The sequence below is a fragment of the Triturus cristatus genome, chromosome 6, assembly GCF_964204655.1.
Source record: "Triturus cristatus chromosome 6, aTriCri1.1, whole genome shotgun sequence".
Taxonomy (NCBI): Eukaryota; Metazoa; Chordata; class Amphibia; order Caudata; family Salamandridae; genus Triturus; species Triturus cristatus.
Genome location: NC_140589.1, coordinates 1,352,727,070 through 1,352,751,590, shown reverse-complemented (window position 1 = coordinate 1,352,751,590; position 24,521 = coordinate 1,352,727,070). Strand labels below are relative to the sequence as shown.

The 24,521-nt window shown below is 47.4% G+C and overlaps 1 protein-coding gene across 1 annotated transcript in view; it reads right to left on the bottom strand.

Annotated features, from left to right (window-relative positions):
* Positions 1-288: 288 nt before the first annotated feature.
* Positions 289-24,521, bottom strand: part of PUS10 (pseudouridine synthase 10) — a 339,122-nt gene continuing 314,889 nt past the window's right edge. The window contains exon 18 of the mRNA XM_085612358.1: positions 289-533. Within this exon, the coding sequence (XP_085468484.1) occupies positions 495-533 (39 nt within the window). The 3' untranslated portion in view covers positions 289-494. The remainder of the gene's footprint in view (positions 534-24,521) is intronic.

Genomic DNA, 24,521 nt, shown 5'->3' with positions numbered 1-24,521 from the left:
GTGTCTTGTGATTGGTTTTGCTCTTAAGGTCTGAATAGATTTATTAAGCCGTGCAGAATTAGTACCAAGAAGCTACTGCAGCAGGAAACTTTGAGCATGTCTATGTAAAGTCTCTGTGTTTCTCTGGGCCTACCCTGATTTCCAGTCTCTACCCATAACACAACACTGTTTCAACTGCAAACATTTTAGTTCAGGATTTCCTGAAGTAAGGGTTCCTGAGATGAGTGACCTCTGTTTGCTATTATAGATACCTGCCACATTCTTGAGCTTATAAACAATAAATACCAGTTTTGTGTTGGTGCTTTATTAGCGATTATCTTGCCAACAATTTGTGTAAATAAAAGTAACTGATAATGAATATTCAAAATCAACTGTAAGATAAGTTTCTACAGATCAACATGATCAACAAATGCATCTTGGGAGACAAAAAAGACTGTTGTCTGCATGTTGGCTGCCTGCCAAGTTCTCATAGGATCTGCTCTCATTTTACAGTCTTAATCGTCCAACGCTGGAGGCCAGTCAACATCCACAGACTATAGAGGGAAGAGGAAAAAAAAGTAAATCAAGATTGATGTCATTTGATGATACACTAGAAGAAACTCAAACAAGATTTTTTGCTTTAATTTCTGCATTTGGATTATTTCTTAATTTATGTTTTTACAGTTTGCAATATGTTAAGACTTTCAGTGACTTTATTGTGTGAAAGACATCAGTCAAGCGAGTACAAAGAATGGAAATAATAAAAAACGTATACCTAAATTTTAAAGAACTTCAAACATAGAGAGAATCATATTTGCAGAATGAGTTGGTGACATTACAGGAAAGGCATTACATTTTTGATGTTCCACAAAGAGATATGACAGAGCTTTACCAAGAGCAATCCAGTGTTAATGATCAATTAGAATATATATATCAATCGTCAGTTAAAAACTTAAATTTCCCATATGGGTGCACAACTCTTTGACAGAAGGTCGGTCTCTGCATCTGTCTGGTCAAAATAACGTTGGATCTCCATGATACTTGTTTAAAGCTTTTTGTTAATGGATAATGGTTCTCCGATTAGAGTGGCATACAGTGGATGGGCGTAGAGTGCTGGGGCATAGAGCTGAGTGGCACAGAGTAGAGCATATTGGCATAGAGTGCAGTGGCACAGAGTGAAGTGTTGCAGAGAGGAGTGGAGTTGTGCAGAGTGGAGTGGCATAGACTGGAGAGGTGTAGAGTGCATTGGTGAAGAATGCAGTGGTGTAGAGTAGAGGGCATTGGCATAGAGTGCAGTGGTACAGAGTAGAATAGAAAGGCATAGAATGCAGTGGCACAAAGTGCTGTCGTGTGGAGCGGTGCAGAGTTGAGTGCATGGCATGGAGTAGTGCAGAGTAGAGTGGAGTGGCGTAAAGTTGAGTATGCATGGTGTGGTAGGGCACTGCCATTACAGACAACGCATTTTAATTTGAAGTGTCCATTACATTTGCACAAACATACAGTTTTACTAATAAAACTACACAGCACACAAACGATAATGTGTGGAAATGACATCACCTAGTGTATTGATTTGTTTTCAACATATTTAAGTATGTTTCCAGCACACTTAAAAATTAACAAAAAATGTGCTTTAATTGTCCTTTTTTATAATTCTGAATCGAATTCTAATTCAGAAATACTTGCACAGTTCATTTAAATGTCGATGTGTGCAAGAAAACCCTATTCTACCCCCAGTATCCAGAGAGATTGTCACATAAATCCTCTCACTTTGAAGTCAGAGAAAGAAAAGTAAACAGCAAACTCCTTTGAAAGACAGAGCCTGACATTTGACCTCTGTCTTTGAACGCACAGCAAATGTGTCAAGATAAAAATAAGATTTACAGGCCTGTTTACAGAAAGGAGCACAAGGAGAGGCAGTGTGAAAAGGCTTTGCTTTATTGGAGGGGCAAACTCACGCTGGACAGCCTAAAACAAAGAAAGTCAGCAAACAGAAAGCCAGAAAATGAGAGTTACAAACCACAAAGCCAATGGTTAGCAAAGGGCAGTATGCATTCCCAGGGAAGCTTTCCGAATGTCCCCAAGATGTCTTAAGCAAACTAGACAGCTGTGCTGTCTGGTAGGCTTCCACTGAAAACTTGTTCAGTAAGGCCAGTGCAAGTACTGTCCCTGTTAATGGAGCCAAGTATTTTTAGACTAATGACCTGCTTTAGAGATGGTAAACAGTTTTAACGGAGTTAGAAGCCCAAGAGGTAAATGATAAGACTAGTGTATTTGAAGTACATGTCTGGGCAACACAAACAACACAGGTGACCGACTGTAAAAGATACATTTGAAAGCTATTTATCAAAAAAGGTATCTATGTCCTTCCCTGTCCTTCACAAACATGGAATTAAATGTAATTTGAGCAGATGTGATAACAGATCACATGATGTTGGTTTACTGGACTTAAAATACAAGGAGAAGATCCTTTTAAACCGTGGGTTTTCAACATTCAGAATCAGAGACAGTACAGAAGTTTATGGAATTACGTATTGTAGGAAGCTGGCTCTGTATATACTATAGCAAAATGAGGTATAGTGTGCACAGAGTCCAGTGGAACCCCAAAGGTAGGCAGAGGTAAAAGTAGATAGCACCTTACTCTCTACATGTGGTAGTGTGGGCGAGCAGTAAGCCTTTATCAAAGGGTAGTGTTAAGCATTTGTTGTACGCACTCAATCAGCAAATGATGTCACACACTCAAAGACTGAACTAAGACCAATTTGATTTGTATAAAAATATTGTTTAGGTGTATTTATTTCCTAGAACCAAGCAAGCTTAGCACAGGTAAGTGTATTTGATAATTTTCAAGGGAGGTTGAACAATACAAGCAAGATTAATGAAAATGACTTTGTTACAGGTCTGTAAATGCTTTCAATACAGTGGAAATTACTGTTCATTTCCTTTCAATTACTTTGCAGATTACTTTCTGGATTACTTTTTCAACTCAGGGTGATACACCTAGATATCACACTGGGACATTTCCTAGAGAAAAGGTAAGTAAGCAATATTTAGTCCTTTACAGTTTTTTAAAGTTCTGTACAAAACTAACTTCACACTTAGAACATTTTTAAAGGGAAAACAGTCATTGTATTCCTACAGAGAGAAATGAAGCTATCGGTTAACAGGTAAGTACTTTGATGTGGGAGTTGGTATTCTGGGGTTAGAACTAGGGATCTCCCAGGGTCAAGGATGCACTCTCAAAACACCTTCAGCGACACTAGGGCGGCCGGGTGCAGAATGCTGAGGCCCAATGGTATCCAAAGTGGAATAGGGGGCCTCTGGTTGGTGGCTGCTCACGAGCTGGCCAGAGGGTTGTGGGTGCAAAGCTCCTGGTGTTAGGCTCATCGCAACAGGGGATCCGATTTAGCACAAAAGGTGCACCTGCAGCGGCGCAGGGGTGGCTGGGTGCAGGGTGCTGTTTTGGCGTCGGATACCCTGTTATTTTCAATGGGGATTGCCGGTTTTGGTTTTAGCTGCAGGCTCGGTCCAGGAAGACTTCTCGGAGGAACCAACAGCTGGGCAGTTAAGTTGGAGGGCTCGGCGACGTAGGTGCACCTCGGGTACTTTTCTCCAGGGCGTAGGGTAGCTGGATGCAGAGGCGTCTTTTGAGCTCGGATTTCCCCTTACTGGGCCACTAGAGGCTGCAGGCGATTTCAGGGAGTCCTGGAGGGGTCAACCCATGGTGGACTCGGACTCTGGAACGCTGGGGGACCTTGCTGGGACTGGTGGGCCACCAGAATTCGGGCCATAGGCGTCGGGTTCAGTGGTGGTTCCAGGCGTCGGGTTTCTTTGTCTTCAGCAGGCTCGGAGTCTTTCTTGGCTGTTTCTTTTGAGCAGAGCTGCTGTTCACAGGAGATCCGGTCTTTGTTGAAGGCAGTCACTCCTCCCAGTGGTTCTGGAGGTCGCTGGCTGCAGGACAAGGCGACTTTTGGCGCAGGATCCCTGGAAACTGCAGACGGGCTGGTAGGGCTGGAGCCAAGTCACTTCTTCTCTGCAATCTCCTCTGCTGGGCGTCTTCTTTCATCCTTCTTCTTATGTTGCGGGAATCTGTCTTCTTGGTTCTGGGCTGCCCCCTAAATACTGTATTTAGGGGGGCGTTTTAGGGTTCTCGAGGTCCGTAGTCATTGGGCTACTGACCTTAGGGTGACTACACCTTTGGTGTACTCAACCCATGTGGGGGAGTGGGCACAATCCCTAGTCCTGATTGGGGAGTGCCTGCCATCTGCAAGATTGTAAGCATTGGAGTGGGCTTCACCTCGCCTCCCCCACCTGAGGGGTGGGGTTGGCAGAGGTGGGCACACCTTCTGGGCTGGCTAATTTTTCCCACCTGTCTTCCCGCTGAAAAGGAGGGGGAGACAGGAAGGGGGTCTGCTCCTGATAGCAGGAGAGGCTGGGGGTTGCATTACAAAAGTGGCAAGGACTTTGAAGCTCCCCTGCCACAGATGACTCTCCCTGAACTGGGGGAGGTGTGAACACCTCTGCCCAGGAAAGGCTTTGTTTCTGGGTTCAGGGAACGAAGGCTCTCACCCAAGGGGTCCAGAAACATGTCTCGTGGTGGCAGGCTGGTGTGTACCAGCCAGGGAACCCAACAGAGGCTGGTTGTTTTTCAGGGGGCATCTCTAAGATGCTCTCCGAGTGCATTTTTCTTTAAATCCCACACTGGCATCAGTGTGGGTTAAATATGCTGAGACGTTTGATACCAAACTTCCCAGTTTTCAGTAAAGCCATTATGGTGCTGTGGAGTTCGTAATGACAAACCCCCAGCACCATATACTCTTAATGGCATTACTGCAATTACAATATATAAGAATTGGTCTAGACACTGTAGGGGTCCAGGGCTCATGCACCTGTACCCTCACCACTGGAATAGTGCACCCAGCTAGAGGGGTGGCTGACCTATGCCAGGGCAATGGGTTGTAGGCATGGCACACAGAAATGTGTGCCATTTCGACTCTTCACTTTGTTCTGCACCAAAACACGCAGCCTGCAATGGCAGTGTGTGTGTGGGTAAAGGTGCAGGGCTTCTAAGGGTGGCAAAATAAGTGCTGCAGCCCTTATAGGCCTTCCCTGGCCACAGTGCCCTTGGTACCCATGGTACCTTGTACAAGGAACTGACATGTGGCCAGAAGGGTGCCAATTGGGGGGTAGAAGGTACAGGTTTGGGAAATAACACAAGCCCATGGAACCTGATTGGCAGGGAAGCAGGGCATAGCAAGTCAAAGTGCATCAGTAGTCTGGCAAAAAGTGGGAGGTACTGCAACAGAAACCCAGCTTCCTACACGTATATCAAGTTTTCAACAAAGAATAAGAAACAGCAAGTTGGCTTCAACAAAACAAAACAACAAATGTGAAGATCCAGGGAGACAGCAGCAGCTATACATAGCTTCCAGTGACCGAAAAGTCTGCCTTCCACACTGCTCGGTGGGAAGGTGCCTTCTCATTTTTGAGCACCAGCCCCTACAAACCAAAAGAACAAGTTACTTACCTTTGGTAATGATGTATCTGTAAGAGACATATGTAGTTATAGATTCCTTACCTTAGAATTATCCCCAGGCGTCAGACTGGATCTGAAAAAAAAATTTCATAGCAGTACCCCTGCGCGTCGGTAGGTGGTGTCGGTCGACTCAGCGTCCGTTGTCGGCGCCGCCGAGATGACGTCACGGTGTCTACTTAGATGCAGCCCCTACGCGCTAACATCAGTTCTGACACGACTTTCCATGCCAGAAGCGCAGAGCCATGCAAAACACTGACCACTGGTGCACATAACTAGGGTCTTGTAAGGGAGTCCCTATCCCTAGAAGTCAGTTCGCAGAGCGGGGAGGATGGGTGGGACGGTAAGGAATCTATAACTACATATGTCTCTTACAGATACATCATTACCAAAGGTAAGTAACTTGTTTATCTGAAAGAGACTGTAGTTATAGGTTCCTTACCTTAGAATGGATACCCCAGCAATGCCAACCCAGACTTGGCTGTCCAGGCAGTAATGTGTCGTGAACGTGTGCAGGGATGCCCACGTGGCTGCCTGGCAGATGTCAAGCAATGGAACTCCACGTCCCAAAGCAGTAATGGCTGCCGTGGCACTGGTAGAGGGGCGCACAGTCCTACCGGAGGTTCCTTTTTTGCCAGAGAAGAACCGATTTTAATGCATAAGACAACCCATTGAGAGATGGCACGTTTGTGCACTGCCCGACCTTTCTTGGCACCCACATAACCCATGAAGAGTTGATGGTCCACCCCAAAGTCTTTAGTGCGGTCTAGGTAGAAGGACCCGCACGTTTTGGGTCCAGACGGTGGAGTCTCTCTTCCTCTTTGGAAGGGTGCGGAGGCGGGAAGAAGGTTGGCAATGTGATGGTCTGGTCTATGTGGAAAGAGGTAACCACTTTGGGCAGAAAAGAAGGCCTAGTACGAAGGACCACTTTGTCCGGATGGATAGCAAGAAAGGGAGGTTTGGAAGAAAGAGCCTGAAGCTCACTCACCCTGCGTGCAGATGTGATGGCAAGCAGGAAAGCAGTCTTTAAAGTAAGGAGACGAAGAGGACAATTACGTAATGGCTCAAAGGCAGCACACATAGGATAAGTAAGGACAAGATTCAAGTCCCACTGAGGCATTATGAAAGGAGATGAAGGAAAGAGATGAGTAATGGCCTTCAGAAATCTGTTAACGATCGGGGACTTGAAAAGAGAAGGCTGATCAGGTAGGCGTAGAAAGCTCGAAATGGCCGAAAGGTAGCCTTTAAGAGTGCTCAGAGCAGAGCCCTGCTGGGCCAAAGAAAGAATGAAGAGGAGAACCTCTGAAAGGGGGGGAAGAAAGGCGACCCACAGCCTTTGCTGTGCACCATGCCACAAATTTGTTCCATCTACAGGCGTATACCGTTTTAGTGGAGGGAGGCCTGCCTGCCTGCCAAGATGATTTTACAGACTTTGGGAGGAAGGTCAAAAGCGGTCAACTATCGCCGCTCAATCTCCACGCAAGGAGGTGGAGACTGGACAGGCTTGGGTGGAGAACTGTCCCCTGCTGCTGCGACAGAAGATCCTCCCGAAGAGGCAGTCTGATCGGAGGATCGATGGGCATGCTCAAGAGCTTGGGTACCAGTCTCTTTGCGCCAAAGTCCAAAGCCACAAGAATGACTTGGGCCCTGTCGCACTTGATCTTCAGCTCTCTGGGTAGAAGTGGTACAGGCGGAAAGGCGTACAGGAGGCCGCAGTTTCACTTGCGAAGAAATGCGTTGCAGAGCGACTGCCGCCTTGGAAATCCCAATGCGTAGAATTGCTGACATTGTGCGTTCTCTTCTGTGGCAAGCATATCTAACCAAGGCTCTCCCCACTGCTGAAAGAGACCTTGATGACGGCATTCGTGATCCATCAGGCACCGGCGGCTGAGTTTGTCCGCCCTGGCGTTCAGGGAACCCGCCAGGTGTTGAACCACTAGGGATATGCCCTGATGTTCCAGCCATATCCAAAGGCGAAGAGCTTCTTGACATAGGGTCCACTACCCCACCCGCCCTATTTGTTGCAGTACCACATGGCGCTGGTGTTGTCCATGAACACCTGCACTACTCTTCCTTTGACAGAAGAAAGGAATGCCTTCAGTGCAAGAAGTATCGCCCGGAGCTCCAGAAGGTTGATGTCTAGCCCAGACTCCGCCAGAGACCTCTGATCTCCGCCTCTTCCATTTGGCCGCCCCATCCCAGGAGTGACGCATCCGTCACCACTGTGAACTCTGGTTGGGAAAGGTAGAGGGATCTGCTGCTGACCCAATCTTGGTTCATTAGCCACCACTGCAACTGAGTCGCAGTCCCCTCCGAGATCTGAACAACATTGGAAAGGTTTGCCCTGATGATGCGCCCACTGGAACTTCAGGTCCCACTGCAGAGCCCGCATATGCCATCTGGCATGATCTACCAGCAAGATGAAGGAGGCCATGAGGCCCAGCAGCCTCAGGGTCATTCTCACTGAAATCCGGGATAGAGTCTGGAACATCGGTACCATAGCCCAAATATCCCGAACTCACTGCACGGGAGGATAAGACCGAAACTTAGCTGTATCCAGAACTGCTCCGATGTAAAGGAGCTTCTGAGAGGTAATCAGGTGCGACTTCGGAACGTTGATAGTGAACCCCAGCAAATGCAGGAGGTCTGCCATAGCCTGGAGGTGGGAGACGACAGCCTGTGGCGAGCCCGCCTTCAACAGCCAGTCATCGAGCTAGGGGAAGATTAGAACCCCTGATCTGCGCAGATGAGCTGCGACCAACGCCATCACGGGGTGCTGGTAAGGCCAAAGGGGAGCACGATAAACTGACGGGGATGTGAAAATAAGCATCCTGCAAGTCCAACGCTACCATCCAGTTTCCAGGTTCGAGGGCAGACAGGACCTGAGCCAAGGGTAACATTTTGAACTTCTCCTTCTGGAGGAAGCAGTTGACGTCCCTGAGGTCTAAGATAGGAAGCAGGCCTTTGTTTTTTTTGGGTACTAAGAAGTAGTGGGAGTAGCAACCATGACCTACTTCTGGCACAGGAACTTGTTCGATAGCTCCCTTGGCTAAGAGAGCCATAACTTCTCGACGGAGAAGGGCCTAGTGATCCTCTGACATGTGATGGAGTGTCGGTGGCATGTAGGGCAGGGTAGTCTCGAAGGGGATGGAGTAGCCCCTTTGGACAATCTACAAAACCCACCTGTCCGACGTGATGTTGTGCCAGTGGGGAAGGTGATGGCGGATCCTGCCGCCCACTGGCAACTGGTGGCCCTGAAAAGTCGGACTAGGAAGGCTTGGAGGTTGCTTCAGGGGTTGCATTGGTGGACTGGCCTGCCTGCTGGCCCCCAGACCCGTGACGCTGGGTGTCCCACGTCCCGGTCCACGCATAGGCTGGGTAGCTTATGCAGCCCTGTGGCTCTCGGTGGAACGTGGTGGGGCACCCCTTCCGTAGCCACCAAAGGGGCGAAAGGCAGACTGCATGGGGCAAGAAGTTACTGCGAGGCCCAAGGATCTGGCAGTGGCACTAGAGTCCTTGAAGTGCTCAAGCGCGTTGTCCGCCTTGTCACCAAACAGGCGATGGCCATCAAGGGGCATGTCCAAAAGTGTTGATTTGACATCCCCAGAGAAGCCTGACGTTCTCAGCCAGGCATAGCGCCTCAGGGCTACCGACGTGGAAAACGTCCTACCCAGCGAGTCGGCGGTATCCAGCCTACATCGGATGGTGAACTTAGCTGCGTCTCGACCCTCAGCAACAACGCAGGTGATCGTGGCCTGGGCCTCCTTCGGGACTGTGGCAGCACTTGCGCAACAGTATCCCACACCGTGTGTGTATAACGGCCCAAGAGACACGCGGTGTTCACCGACCGCAGTCCTAAGCTGGCGGAAGAAAACATCTTCTTTCCAAGATGGTCCAGCTTTTTGGATTCCCTATCTGGGGGAGCAGTAGGGAATGCTCCTTTGGAGGATGAGGCTTTGACCACCGAGCTCTCAGGGGTAGGGTGTTGGGAGAGGAAAAGTGGGTCGCCGGGGCCGGGCGGTGGCGTCGGACAATAATCTTGTCCACAGGAGCACCCGTGCTGGGCTTGGACCAAGTGCCCAAAAGGATGTCGGTGAGAGCCTCATTAAAAGGCAGCAGGGGCTCCGAAGAGGCTGCCGCCGGCTGAAGCACCTCAGTCCTCACTCATCTTCTCGGCGTCTCAGTACTCTCTGCCACTCGGGCCAGAAAGAACGCATTATGGTTATTAAATGTCCTGGATGGAGGATTAAAGAAGATTATTGATGGTACAGAAATCTATCATAAGCAGTAGACGTCTGGAATAGAGAGATATTAATAGAAGCCCTGATGAAGTCAGAGATGCGGACGCATCATATCTGACGAAACACGTGTTGGCTATTTTTGCTACCTGGAGAAGATTGTAGCGTATCTCAAGAAAAAACATCGGAGCTGAAAGAAGACGGACTGGACTTTGATTTCATAATACACACTGAGTAGTGCTCAGGGTATATTGTCTGTTGTTGTAGGACCGGATTTTCTGGTCCATCTTTGGGGGTATGAGTGGCTGCCCTCTTCCTTGGGAGCACACAATTTGATAATTTTGCATCTGACTGTGGGGACTATTAGTAATTTTTGCGCATAGAGCCTTGCCACATTCAGCTTTAGTTAGTGAATCATGTAAGAGGACCATTAAAGAAGAGCCAAATCAATTGTGAGATTATGATCCTAGTAATGAGTTAACAGATGAGGACCAAGATCACTTAAAAGACAGTTATTATGGTCCAAATTTGGTTGTAATGATGCTAAGATTACATCATGGAATATGTCGGGTCTGCAACCTAACTATCATAATAAAGAGCAAGTAAATCTCATCCAATAATAACAAAGCAAGTTGCTGCTATGCGATTCTCTGCCTGGGAAGGTGTTCCATGGGTTCCATGGGGGAAACGTGGGTGTTCCAACGCATCCACCAATGGATTTTGGAGCAATCCCAGAATTAATAAAACTGGTAAAACTGGGAATGCCTCAAAATGCTATGCCTTCCCAGGGGAGGTGCAAGAAGTAGAAATATCTTTATATATCTTTGTTGTTTCAGCTTTCTAAATGTGTTGCATTGTGCAGCACTATTAGAAAGAGAAAAACGCCTCTAAGAATTGTTTTTGTGCGGGAAGGTACCCCTTCCTGCACAAAAACAATCCTGTCTGTGATGCAGGCACCTTTGTACCATGAGCAAGGGTACCTGCGTTGGAGCTAGGCAGCCACAAGTGTTCCAGTGCAAGGAGACAGCAGGTATGCGCCATATCTTGACAAATATGGAGCATTCCTGAATCTCCCTGTAACGCAACACAGTGCAGTGCAGCAAGGCATCTTACTGCATTGCGTTGCATGACATTTTAATAAATCCGTCCCTATGTGTATGTGAGTTATTACTTTAACACTACTTAACGTTAGATCTACTACACAAAATTACCTTTTTCACGCCATATCCAACATTTCGACATTTCATCTACTTTTATTCAGCCATTTTCACACAATGTTGGTTTAAACTAGACTGGTCGACATGAAATGCCACTCCACTCTACAACACAACACTATAAACTATGACATTTCACTCCATTCTACAACGCAACTCTCCACTCTACGACAGTCCACTCCCCAATGACCCTCTACGCCACTGCAACACACACCAGTTCACTGTACCTCATGCCACTTCACTCTATAATATTCCACGCCATGCCACTCCATGATACGCCAGTCCACTGCATGACACACCATTCGACTCTTTAACACACACCACTTCACAAACACTCCACTGTACCCCAATCCACTCTACGAGATCTAAGTTAACTCTACACCACTCCACTCTAAAACACTCTACACAACAACACTCTGAGACGATGCTCCAAGCCATCCCCCTGTACAATACACAACTCCATGCCTCTTCAGTTTATCCAACTCCACCCTATGCTATTCTACTGTATGCCACTCTCCTCTATGCTATTTTACTTTAAGCCACTTTACTTTTCGCCACTTCACTGTATGCTATTTCACTCTACGCCACTATACTCTACACTGCTCCACTGTACACCACTCCTCTGAACACAACTCCACTCTACGCCACTGTACTGTATGGCACTCCACACCACTCCACAACGCACCATTCAAATTTATTAAACTTTAATCAACTCTACGCTAAACCACTCCACTATACTCCACACCACTCTACAACATGCCACTCCACTCTGATATACTACACCACTCCATTCTACTAAACGACACTTCACCCCACTGTACGCCACTAAACGACACTTCAGCCCTTGACACGCCATTCCACAAGATGCTGCTCCACTCTGACCTTCAAATCTACGCTATTCCACTCTTTCACCACTTCACTGCACACCACTCCACTGTATGGATTTCCACTCTACGCTATTCCACTCTATGCCACTCCACTGTACACCACTCCACTCTAGTCTATGACATGCAACTCCATGGTATGTCACTCTGTATACACCATTCCACTGTATGCCACTGCACTCTATGTCACTTCATGCTATTACACTCTACGCTATTGCATGTACGTCACTCCACTCTATGCCACTCGACTGTACGCTATTCTACTGTACCCCACTCCAGTCTATGCTACTCCACTCTACTTTACTATACGCTACTCAACTCTATGCCACTCTGGTCTATGCCACTCCACTGTACGTCACTCTACGCCACTCCACGACATGCTACTTCACACCAGTCTAAGTCACTCCACTGTACGCTACTGTATGCCACTCCACAGTAGTCCATTGTAGGCCACTCCACATCATTCAAGTGTACGCCACTCTAATCAACGCAACTCCACATAATGACACTCTACTCCACACAACAAACTCTACGCCCCAGCACTCTACCACCCAATATTCCAGTCTATAGCACTCCACTGTAAAACTGTGTACTCCAGTCTATGTGAGTGTAAAGCCCTCTACTTTACTCTATGCCAATGTACAACACTTTACTCCACTCTAGGCAACTTCCTCTAAGCCACTCCACCACACTTTACTGCACTCTGCTCTATGACACACAACTCAACTCTACTCTACACACTCAACTCTATGACACTCTATGCCACTCCACTACAGTGTACTGCACTCTACTCTACTCCACAACACTCTAATCCATTCTACGACAATTTCGGACACACCAATCCACTCACGCTAGTTCACTCCATTCCATTCCATTCCGTTCCACTCTACTCTACAACATAACACTTCACTCTATGACACTTTATTCCACTCTATGCTATGCCCCTCTATCGCACTCTAATACACTGTACAATACTTTACGCCACTCTATGCCACTGTACAACACACGACTCTACACCCCTCGACTCTACAACACTCCACTCTACTATATGCAGCTCCACTCTACAAAACTCTACTCCACTTTATGCCACTCTACTCCACTCTATGCCCCTACACTCTGCTGTAGAACACTCTACTCCACTCTGTGCCCCTACATTCCACTATACAACACTCTACTTCACTCTACAAGTCTTTCCAACTGTCGAACGACACACCACTCCACTCTACTGTATGACACGTCACTCTAATTTATGACAGTTTACGTGAATGTATGCTATGCCACACCAATCTAATGCACTCCATGCCATGCCATGTCACTCTACAACACACCACTGCACCTTGACACTTTACTCCATTGTACGCTATGCCACTAATCTCTACTACACTTTAATCCACTATACGACACTACACTCTTTTTTTATCATAGGCTCCTGGAACACAAATAAGCCTATCATATCTGTGGAAGAGATTCTAGCAAAAATGATTACAGTGCATTTGTCAGAGAAGGGTAATCAACATCAAAATCCTTACCTTCAAAGGTAACCTGTGATTTTTCATGTTACAAAATACATCAGTTGGCTTAACATTGTACAACAACAATCCACCCTTAAAGGCTAATTGACTTAAATATATATGCTTCATAATAAACAAATTAGGCATATTGCCTTTGTTGCAACTTTTATTAAAATAGATCCAAACTATGGCCTACATTTTCCCAATTAACCAATTAGTCTTACAGACTTCATCATTGGCTTGTCATCATAACTAACTCCGACTGACTGTACTGAGCATAAGCTTTTCCACAATGCAACCAAGAGGTACACAGTGATAACCGTACAAGTATGTACACAATTACAGTTGTCAAAATCATACAAAATCCCTCCTAAGAGGGCCTAAAAAGGATTATCACATTGCAAATCTTCTCCCCGTGGCTTGCTCAAGTAGGTCACAAAACCAAAACACTTGCCTACTAAGCTAATCTTGGAGATTCCCTTTAACAAAATACCAGCCTACAGTTTTTCACCACAGTGTAACATTAATCTACAGTTAAAAGCCTACTACCTTTAACATATGGTTTCCACAAAAAGTAAGTCGGTCCTACTGGCTTTCTCTTAACTTTTTGTGATAAACACATCAAACCTATGAAATGTGACATACTTTTCCCAATGAACCAGTCAGGCATGGAGCCTTTACCGCTGGCTTCACACCATAACCATTACAGGCCTACTGAAGTGAACATATGCTAGCAAACGTTGTACATAGTTACAAAATTACAAATACATACGCAATTGCAGCTGGCAAAACAATCTACAACTCCTCTCAATAAGGCCTAATGAGTATGATCACAATGAAAATCTTGGGTCTCCTGGGTTTTCTCACAGTGGAAGATAAACACCAAAACCCTTCCCTCCTACAGTAATCTTTGAGATTTCATGTAACAAAAAACCTGTGTAAAGCTTGTACCACAGCTTGATAACAATCAGCAATTAAAGGCCTATTGACTTTACCAAATGCTTTTCACAATAAAAAACCCAAGCCTACTACTTTGTCATAATGTTTTATGATAAAGCCATCAGCTTAGGAGTTCGGTCATAACTTTTACCAGTGAACAATCAGGCCTGTGGCCTTTATCATTGGTTTGTCACCTTACCCAACTGAAGCCTACTATATGGAGTATAAGCTTTTCAACAAGGCGACAATCAGGCATACAGACACAAAAGTAAAAATGTAAACCACATTACAGCTGGCAGAGCAAAATACTAGGTCTCCTAAGAGGGCCTAGCAAAGATTCTCCCAATGCAAATTTTCTATCCCAAGGTTAATCAGAGGGGTTAACCAACACTAAAACCCTTGCCTACTTTTGTAAACTGTGAGATTCCAGGTAACAATATACCTCTCTGCAGATTTTAATGGAGTAATAACAACCCACCCTTAAATGCCAATTGACTTGAACATATCGTTATCTCAATAAATAAGTCAGTTCACTAACTTTATCAAAATGTTTCATTATAAACAGACCCAGCTTACAGCCTTGGTCATTGGCATGCCACCATAAGCAACAAAGGCTGCTGTATTGAGCACACGCTTTCACATATGGCAACCAGACACACAACAAAATGATCTAGGAGTGTTGTTTAATAGCATCACAGTGGCATTTACTTGACCTTAAAGAGCAAGATCAAAAGGTTAAACACAATAGCTTTGCTTGATAATGAGCCTGGCTAAAGCACATGGATAAACAAATGATCACAGTTGTTTTATGGTAAGCACTCTTTCTGTGGAAGCACACAACTTTTGACAAATCAAATGTTGTACTCAGATAAACCAATGTGTGGGCAGAGCCATTGTCCCTCTCTGTAGTACTCTTGAAAGTTAATCTTTTCATTACATGAGGTCTGGCAACAACTGTGCTGTAAAGCTAGACTGGAAAAGCATGCAAATAGCAATATAGAAGTTAAAGACTACTGTGAATTGGTTTATGCCAGATAACTAATGCTATGAATCTTGAAACTTTTAATATAACAGTTTAGGTAAAATGGGTTCTTAGGATTGGTGGGCTTTATTTCAATATGATATCTCATATAGTCAAAAAAACAACTAGCCCTTTGAAATACTGATCCAAAGGTGGTGGTGGCATAGAACACAATCCAATCCAAAAAATCTAATATTGTTTCTGCAAAAGCTGTATCCTGAACTAACACATATAAAGTACTTCATTGCACTGTGACCCACGATGAATCCGATAAGGTACACGCCTAGGGCAGGTTAATAAAGGGTAGGCACTCAGCTAATATTATCAAGAGGAAGTGGTTGGTGTCTATAAATGGCTCTTAAGTGGGTCACATTTGAATGCTGGGTTTGCCAAAGCACATTAAAAAAACAAAACAAACGTATTAAAAGACTGCTCAAATGCACCATCTTGAGATTCTCATGTCAATCATCAATTTGTGATTGAAACTAGCATTTTGTGCTATTTATGCATCGGCGCTTTAACTTTGACTTTTTGATTGACATAGTATAAATACAATTCAGGGAGGGAGGGGTATACGAGTGAAACACTTATAACAGGGTTACAAAAAACTAAGAATGTCCAACAGATTTTTGTGAATAATTTGTTTTGAATACCCACGGAATAAATGTAGATTTATACACTGCATTATGGGAGTTGTAGTTGAATAAGGAGCAAGTTCTACCAGCCAGTTCATTTCTATTGGTTAACATTGCGGGGAGGACCTTTGATAAGAACCAGTTATAAACGAGGATGTTAGGAGATGAAGTAATGTTGTATTTTTGAATGGGAGAACGCAATGACTGGGATCAAAGGTACGAACGAAGGGTGATATTATCGTAGAAGCAGTTCGTTATATGTAATAGTTCTAAACTATGAATATAGACGTACGGGGAATAGTAACGAGATATGTGTTTCAATTACAACGATGTAAAATGAGCCAGCAAAATGTGGGGTGACTCTTGTTTAAGTGAAAGGTCGCAGCGCTTCATGTAGCGCATAGCGGGAAAATGTTAATCGGAGGATCAGAGTTGTTTAATAATGTAGTGTTAAGATATGGTTGGGCCATGACATAATCTAATGGTAATGTTTCTTTAAACTTCTAGTGAACCCCTGAAGAAGGGCTATAATATAAGCCCGAAATGCATTGGGACAAAGAAGAACCACTAAGGATTTGTTTAAAGTATGGGGCATGCGACAGTAAGAGGCTTGAGGACAGCTGCCGTGTAGAAGCTATTCATACTTTTTCGGTCTACTGTGTAACAAGGATAATTGAGAGAACATTTTGGATCATCTGCAATAAAAGGACTAAACTTGGATGAAATTGGTATATTTTTGATACGCAATTGGCATTGCAGTGCGCCCGAGCTTGAAGTGCGTTCACTTCAACTTCTTTATTATACACAAAAGGCTTCCATGTTCTGTTTAGATTTTCAGTGTCTGAAAAAGGAGTATTGAGATGCTTCTTGAAGGTTGATTGGTAGTTTGATTTGCTTGCTGAGCTTTTCAGGAAATTTTTTCTAGACGTCTGGGGCCCAGATTGTTTTGCTAGTTCACAGCATTATTTAAATTACACTCAACCTCCAGGGCCAGTAGGATCTTCTTACTCAGGAGCAGACTGATTTATGTGCCGTCACTAAAGATTCTATCATAGTATTGTGGGAATTCTTCATAAATGATTGTATGACAGCATTTATGCAGCTTTAATTACTATGTGGGGTGGGGGCCGAGGCTACGAGCGCCAAGATGGCGGTCATGCTCTAGGAGGGCTCCGGACCCCTCTGTCATCCGCTCGCATCCAGGCAGAGATTTGAGAGTGGGGGACACTTCCAATCGATCAGCCATGATCTGGGTACTCTTTTGTGCAAGTTTTGCCGCGGATGACTCCCGCGTCCTATGGTTGGGCCGCCATACCGGACAGCAGCCGCGAGCCAAAAATGGCGGCACCCTGAAAGGGGCCTGGTGCGACTTGCCTGCTGTGTACTGCTGAGGCCCCCAGAAAGATCGGAAGACGCATTGGGCCTCTGCTGACCTGCCCCTACGTCATTCAGACACCGGGACCTGAGCTGTGGCTCCCCGGATCACCGAGCACTTAGCCACACTTACGAGAGGGGGCCAGGTGGTCTGCCTGTGGATTGGCGGCACCATAGGACGCCCGCAGCTGCCTTCGTGGCAGCTAATAAACAACACCAGCAGTGCCCTGACTGAGCGTCTTCTCTGAACACATCCAGGCAGGTGAGGAGGCCCAGACTAGCAGGCGGTGGTCTGGGATGGCCCCGTGACCAAGAGAGGGGCCCGCTGAGACTGGGCCGCATGGGGGACCTCCTGAAAGAAGAGCCTGGGCCTTGACGGACGCTGCGGCGGTCCCCACCCGATGGAGGGGAGACGCTTGGGTGGGGATTCCGTAACATCTGAGCTCCCATCAGACTCCTGCATTCCGAGCACCGAGGGCACGGACCAGGTGTAGGGCCTCTGAGGGAAGAAACCAGTACAAGCCCGACATCAGACAAGTGGCAAAGGGAGACGTAGGCCCACTCCCATCATGGGACTGAGACTGGGTTTGGCAGACCTACTATTTCCTCCAGTGGTCGCTCTTTTGTTGGAGGCTGGGGGCAGGTCATGGGCCCCCAGATCAGCGACACACAGGGGCAGTGGGACATGCATCAGAGCGGTGTCAGTGGCTGTCTTTAAAGATGGGTGGTGGCTGCTACATGAACGTCGACACTGCAGACACCCTTGCCTAATGTGGTAAATAGACAGAGCCACAAGAGTATAACTTTCCCAGAAGTGGAGGAGTCAGTGGTCAGGCAGTTCTCCCCTCCCCCCATGATCTTGGTTTGAAGTGTGCTGAAGCGAGGCTGAGTGGCGCGAGGAGAGGAGGAATCCTTCAACACCAAGAATACCCAGATTGGTGGGGGTCTTGGCCTGGCTGCCCCCAGTGGTGAACGGTAACTGTATTATCTGTTCAACCTACCTCCCTCACGACCTAGACATGGGTAAAGACAAAGTGGTGAAGGCAACTCCATCTCAGACCCGCATGGACCAATACATACATGTGGGGCCAACACTGGCGATGCCACTCCGCCAGGACCCCTCTCCCAGAGGGGGATCTTGTCACGATCCTTCAAGCCATTTGCTCTTCGCAAGACTATGTAGAAACCAGAATAGGTGAGGTGCGCGTTGACATGGCGTTCATATGGCAAGACCTCCGTAACGCTACAGCTCACATATCAGATGCCAAATCCCGCCAGATGTAGTGATTCTGGTCAGGTCTCACGGTGCTGTATCATACAAATGAACTTCATCGGCGTGTGGAAGATGTAAAAAATCGCTCTTGTTGAAACAACCTTCGCCTGGTGGGCATCCAGAGGGTGTGGAACCCATGCAAGCTGCTGCCTTTGTAAGGCCTGGATGAAGTCCTGGATACCATTGGTTCGTCGTGGAGCGGGCCCATCGAGCCCTTGCATCTAACCCGCCGCCAGAGACCCACACAGGCTGCTCATTGCTAGAATCCTTAACTTCAAGGACAGAGATGCCATCCTGCACGAAGCCCGCTCTCATCCTAACTTGTCTATCGAGGAAGTAAGGTGATGATCTTCCCGGATTTCCCAGGGAAGTGCAAGCATAGCGTCGTTCTTGCACTGCAGTCAAACAAAACTACAGGCCCTTAACCTCAACCTCCAATACAGACTCCTGTTCCCAGCCCGCCCTAGGGTGGTCTTCAACAACAAAAGCCACTTCTTTGACACCCCAGAGGCGGCATGGACCTGGGCCACCGAGGAGCACCCACTCCATCCACAGGCCACTGCTTCCTCATGCCCCTACTAGGCACAATCGGCAGCAAGTAAGGATATCAAGCCTCAGAAGACGCACCAACTCCCGCAGAGGGCACAACGCCCGAAGAGTGGCTTCATCGCCTGTTGGGGCCGCAAGTGGCTTGAACGAGTCTCCTGAGCCTCCCAGATCACTTAGACTCTCGCAAGATCAGGGTCAGATTCTGGATTGTCCGGCAGGCGCTCTTAAACTCCTCCTTCAACTAGTGTGGAAGACACTGACCTTTCCCAGAGCCCAAAGACCTGTTAAAGGGCCCAATGTTGTGACGGGCCCTGACTCCTGAAGACTTCTAGATCCTGCAGTATGGAGAGGCCCACCACTCCACTCCCAAATCAGTCCGGTTGTTTTTTGAGTGTTCTCTGTTAGGGTGACAGAGCCTTCCTCGAAAGAAGGGTGGGGGTTTGGTTGGGAATTTGTTCACTTCTTATTGTTGTATCCCGTCTTTTCATCTACAGCCCTTGGCACGCCATTTTTGGCCTGCACGCCTACAGATCTCACGACACAGCAATGCCTCCACGGGGGTCCCCAGGACCTGACAATCAGGTACCCGTGCACGCCTCAAGCAGATGACCTTACTCTTTAATAAGCAGTAAACATGACTTTGTCCCACTATGATTGGGAACCTCTTCATATTCTTTCACAGAATGTCAACGGGCTCCTAGATTGGGTGAAATGCATGGGGGACCTAAAATATTCACAGAGATCCTTCCCTAACGTCCTACTGTTGCAGTAGACACATCTTGTCACTGTCCATTCCTTGTGCACCAAGGGTATGATAGATTACAACGTGGGACTCACACGAGGTTCTCCTGTGCCGCTCCTTCTCTTTTACAGTCGCCCAAGATGTCAAAGACCCACAGGGAAGCTTTGTGGCCCTCACCGGGAGTCTAGGAGGGGGCTACCCTCAACCTTGTCTCGATCTATGTACCTTTGGCGGCCCTTGAGCCCTCCCTCAGAGACTTTGTGGACTTACCGTCATCCCTCCCACAGGTACTGATAGTGATCAGAGGAGACTTTAATGCAGTCCTAAACCCCACTTGCAATGCTACTGGGACCCCCTCCCCTTATCGGCGGCTGGGTGCTAAACGCCTCCCAGAGTGGGCATTCAGACTCAGCCTGTGTGACGTGTGGAGAACATGGAATCCTCGATCGCTTCAAAATACTCACACCTCCGTGGCCCATCACACTCCCTCCCGTATTGACCTGATCTGATATTTATGCCAGCCCCTGAATGTCATACGGTAGACAATATCCAAATTCTCGCTCAAGGAATGTCTGATTATTCGCCCCTCCTCCATCGCTTGGGAAGCCCTACAAGAGCCTTGCATCCCATCTGGCGATTTAATGCCTGGTTTCTGCAAGATAGGCCTATAAACAGGCTGTGGGTGAGGAGATTAAGCAATACTTTTAACATCATGAGGGACAGGTCGAATCTCCGGGTTCACTGTGGGCAGCTGGCAAGGCCACGGTCAGAGGCTTTGCTAAAGGATATCTCAAGAAAAAACGCTTGGCCCAAGAGGACCACCTCTCCCGGCTAGAAGCTCGAGCTCTCCGTCTGGAACACGCCACTAATGCAGCAGACCGCAACGTTTGGTCTGGCAATTCAAACTCCGGCGTGAAGAAATACGGAATGTCTCACTAGAGTTGGCTAAGCAAATATGGAGGTGTAGGAAACTGGCTCTATATACACTACACCAAAGTGAGGTATAGAGTCCAGGTGACCCCAGTGGTAGGCAGAGGTTTAAGTTAGATAGAACCTTACTCTCTATGTGTGGTAGAGTGGTCGAGCAGTAAGGCAGTATTAGAGGTCAGTGTTAAGCATTTGATGTACACACTCAGACAGCAAATTAATTCACACACTTAAGAACTGAACTCTAGGCTAATTGTTTTTGTATAAAAAAAATATACTGTTGTTTTATTTAAGAACCAAGCAAGCCTGGCACAGGTAAGCATTAAATACTTAACAGTAATAAGTTGCTGAATGTAGAACAGTTTGAAAATGCAATAGGAATTGTATTTTGTTTGATTTTCAGAAGATGCAGTAGGTTGCAATACTTAGCAAATACAGTACATTGAAATGAATAGGTTTTTTCAGTAAATTACAGGTAAGTTACTTTTCACGTTACTTTTCTAACTCAGTGCTGGATACCTAGATTCAGCACTGGGACATTTCCTGTAAACAGGTAAGTAAATAAGTTTTGGTTATTCGTGCGATTTTCAAAGAATATTTTTAGGTTTCAAAACTCCACACTTAGAAACTTTTTGGGAGAAAATTGTCAATGTTCTCCTATGGAGGAAAAACAGGTTATCGGTTCAAAAGTAAGTTATCGACTGTGGGAGTTAAGGTTCTGGGGTTAGACTCAGGGGTCCCCCAGGGTCAGTGATGCACTCTTGTTACAGTGTTAGAGTGTTGAGGCCCAATGTTATCCTATGGAGGATAGGGGGGTCTCCGGTTGGTGGCTGGTAGCAAGCAGGCCAATGGGTTGTAGGAGCAAAGCTCCTAGGGTTTAGGTCAGGGCAAAAGGGGAAACAAAGTAGCACAAAAGGTGCACCCTCAGCGGCACGGAGGCGGCTGGGTGCAGAGTGCTGTTTGGATGTCGGGCGCCCTGTGGTTTCCAATGGAGAACCTCCGGTTTGCAAAATTACTGCAGGCAGGGAAACTAAGGACTTCAGGGTGCGACCGCCACTTCAAGAGGTAAGTTGGGAAGTTAGGGGTTGGTTAGGCACCATCGGTTTGGGCACACAAGGCCGTGGGGCGTCAGGTGCAGGTGTGCCTTTTGGGGTCGGATCTTCTTACCAGCTCCAGGTCGCGGTTAGGGGGGCCTTCTGGATTTAGACTGCAGGCGTCGGCTGGAGGCTTGAGGCAGGCCAGGGGTCGCCGGATCTCAGTTCAGGATCGCCGGGATGACCTCCTCGTGGTGTTTTTCTACTCGAGCTCGGGCCGGGTTCGGCAGGTGCAGAGTGGGCTAAATGTGCGGTCCGGCTGCTGTTAGAGGTTCCAGTTGAACAAATACGGTGTTCACGGGAGAAGCAGTCTTTGGAAGTGAAGGCAGGCAGGTCCTCCAGAGTTTTTGAGGTTGCTGGTTGCAGGACACACCGGGGTTTCGCAGGAGCAGGTTCGAGGGGAGACAGGCCTGTAGGGCTGGGCCCAAGTCAGTGGGCATCGTCCTCTTGTTAGCTCTGCACGGCTCTTCGGTCCTTCTTCTTATCTTCCTTCTTGCCATTTCTGGATCAGAGGAAGCAAGGTTAAGGGTGCCCCCTAAATACTCGATTTAGGGGAGTTAAAGGTAGGTAGAGGGCAGGGACCAATGGGTCCCTTCCCGGGGTTGGGTACACCCCCTATTGTGCCAGCCTCCAGTGGGAGGGAGGCATGAGCCTGTCCCTGGTTGGTTGGGTCCCCTATCCTCAAGATGGCGGGGACTCGGAGTAGTGCTTCACCTCGCCTCCTCCCACCTGAGGGGTGGAGTTGGCGGAGGTGGGCACACCTCTTTCCCTCACTTGTTTTTCCCGCCGGTTCTCCCACCCAAAGTGAGGGGCAGAACCATTGGGGACCAGTTGCTGAAAGCGGCATGCCTTTGAAGCTTGCCCTTCATGAACCCTGCCCATCCTGGGGGAGGAGGCTTGGCACCTCGTCCCAGGATGTGCATTGTTTCAGGCCCCCGAGAGCAGCAGGCTCTCGACTCAGGGATCCAGAAACATGTCTGGTGGTGGCAGCCTCATCAGCCACTCAGTCGGGACACTAGAAGTTGGTCAAGTTTCAGGGGGCATCTCTAAGATGCCCTCTGCTGTGCATTTTACATTAAAACCCACACTGGCATCAGTGTGGGTTTAATGGGCTGAGACGTTTGATACCAAACTTCCCAGTTTTCAGTGTAGCCATTATGGTGCTGTGGAGTTCGTAATGACAAGCTCCCAGCACCATATACTCTTAATGGCTGCACTTACAATGTCTAAGAATTGACTTGGACACTGTAGGGGCACAGGGCCCATGCACCTGTAACCTCACCACTGGTATAGTGCACCCAGCTAGAGGGGTGACTGACCTATGCCAGGGCAGTGGGTTCTAGGCAGGGCACACAGAGATGTGTGCCATGTCGACTCTTCACTTTGTTTTGGACTAAAACACGCAGCCTGCAAAGGCAGTGTGTGAGTGTAGTAGTACAGGACCTCTAAGGGTGGCACAAAAAGTGCTGCAGCCCTTGGAGGCCTTCTCTGGTCACAGTGCCCTGGGTACCTGTTGTACCATTTACCAGGGTCTGACCTGTGGCCACAGATGCTAATTGAGTTAGTTTTGGGGCAAGAACACATGCCCTGGGAACCTGATTAGCAGGGACCCAGGGCACACCAAGAAAAAGTGCATCAGTAGTCTGGCAAAAAGTGGGGGGGTTAATTCAACAGAAACCCACTTTCCTACAGGAGGTCCTCTACGGCCCGAGTAAATGGCTGGGGAGATAAAAATGGCAAACTTATTTATTGGCTTGCATCTCGCCCCCTGGCCAACCGGGTAGTTCCGGAGATTTTGGATGTGGAGGGGCGCACACAGTGTGCCCTTACTGCCATTGCGCAGGCCTTCGCTGATTATCAGCGCCTCTACTCAGTGACCCCATCCCAGGGACCAAACTCTAACCCTAATTTCTTAGGGGATGTGCCTCTTCCACGGCTGTCGGACACCAACACTCGCCTGCTCGACCAGCCCATCTCACTGGAAGAGATCGGCAAAGCCGTCTCCATAGTAGTGACTGGGAAGACGATGGGCCCGGATGGGTTCCCTGCGGAGTACTATACAGCCTTTAAAGATATTTTGACACCGCGCCTTCATGATCTCTATGAAGAGGAGGCAGATAAAGGTGCCTTTCCGGCAAACATTAACATGGCCACTGTTGTGGTCATCCCTAAGACGCACCACCCATCACCCTCATGTTCGGACTACTGTCTGATCTCACTCACCAACACTGAAGTTAAAATCTATGCCACCATCCTAGCCACACGTTTCAAACCTGTACTTGCCACTCTGATACATCCCGATCGATGTGGCTTTATGCCTCATCGAAGCATCGAGGTACTGCTTGCTTTGCCTGCACGCAGCATTGGCCCATCACCACCTCCTCTCACCCTACTTGGCTTTGCTACTGATAGATTTCGAAAAAGCCTTTGATACGATCGATTGGCGATACTTAGAGGGTGTACTACTTAAAGAGGGATTTGGCCCACACTTCCGGGGACTTATACGCGTGCTCTACTCCAATCCGTCGGCTCGTGTTCTGATAAATGGTGTATTTTCTGACATCTTCCCTATTCGTCGGGGAACGAGGCTGGGCTGCCCCCTATCTTCCCT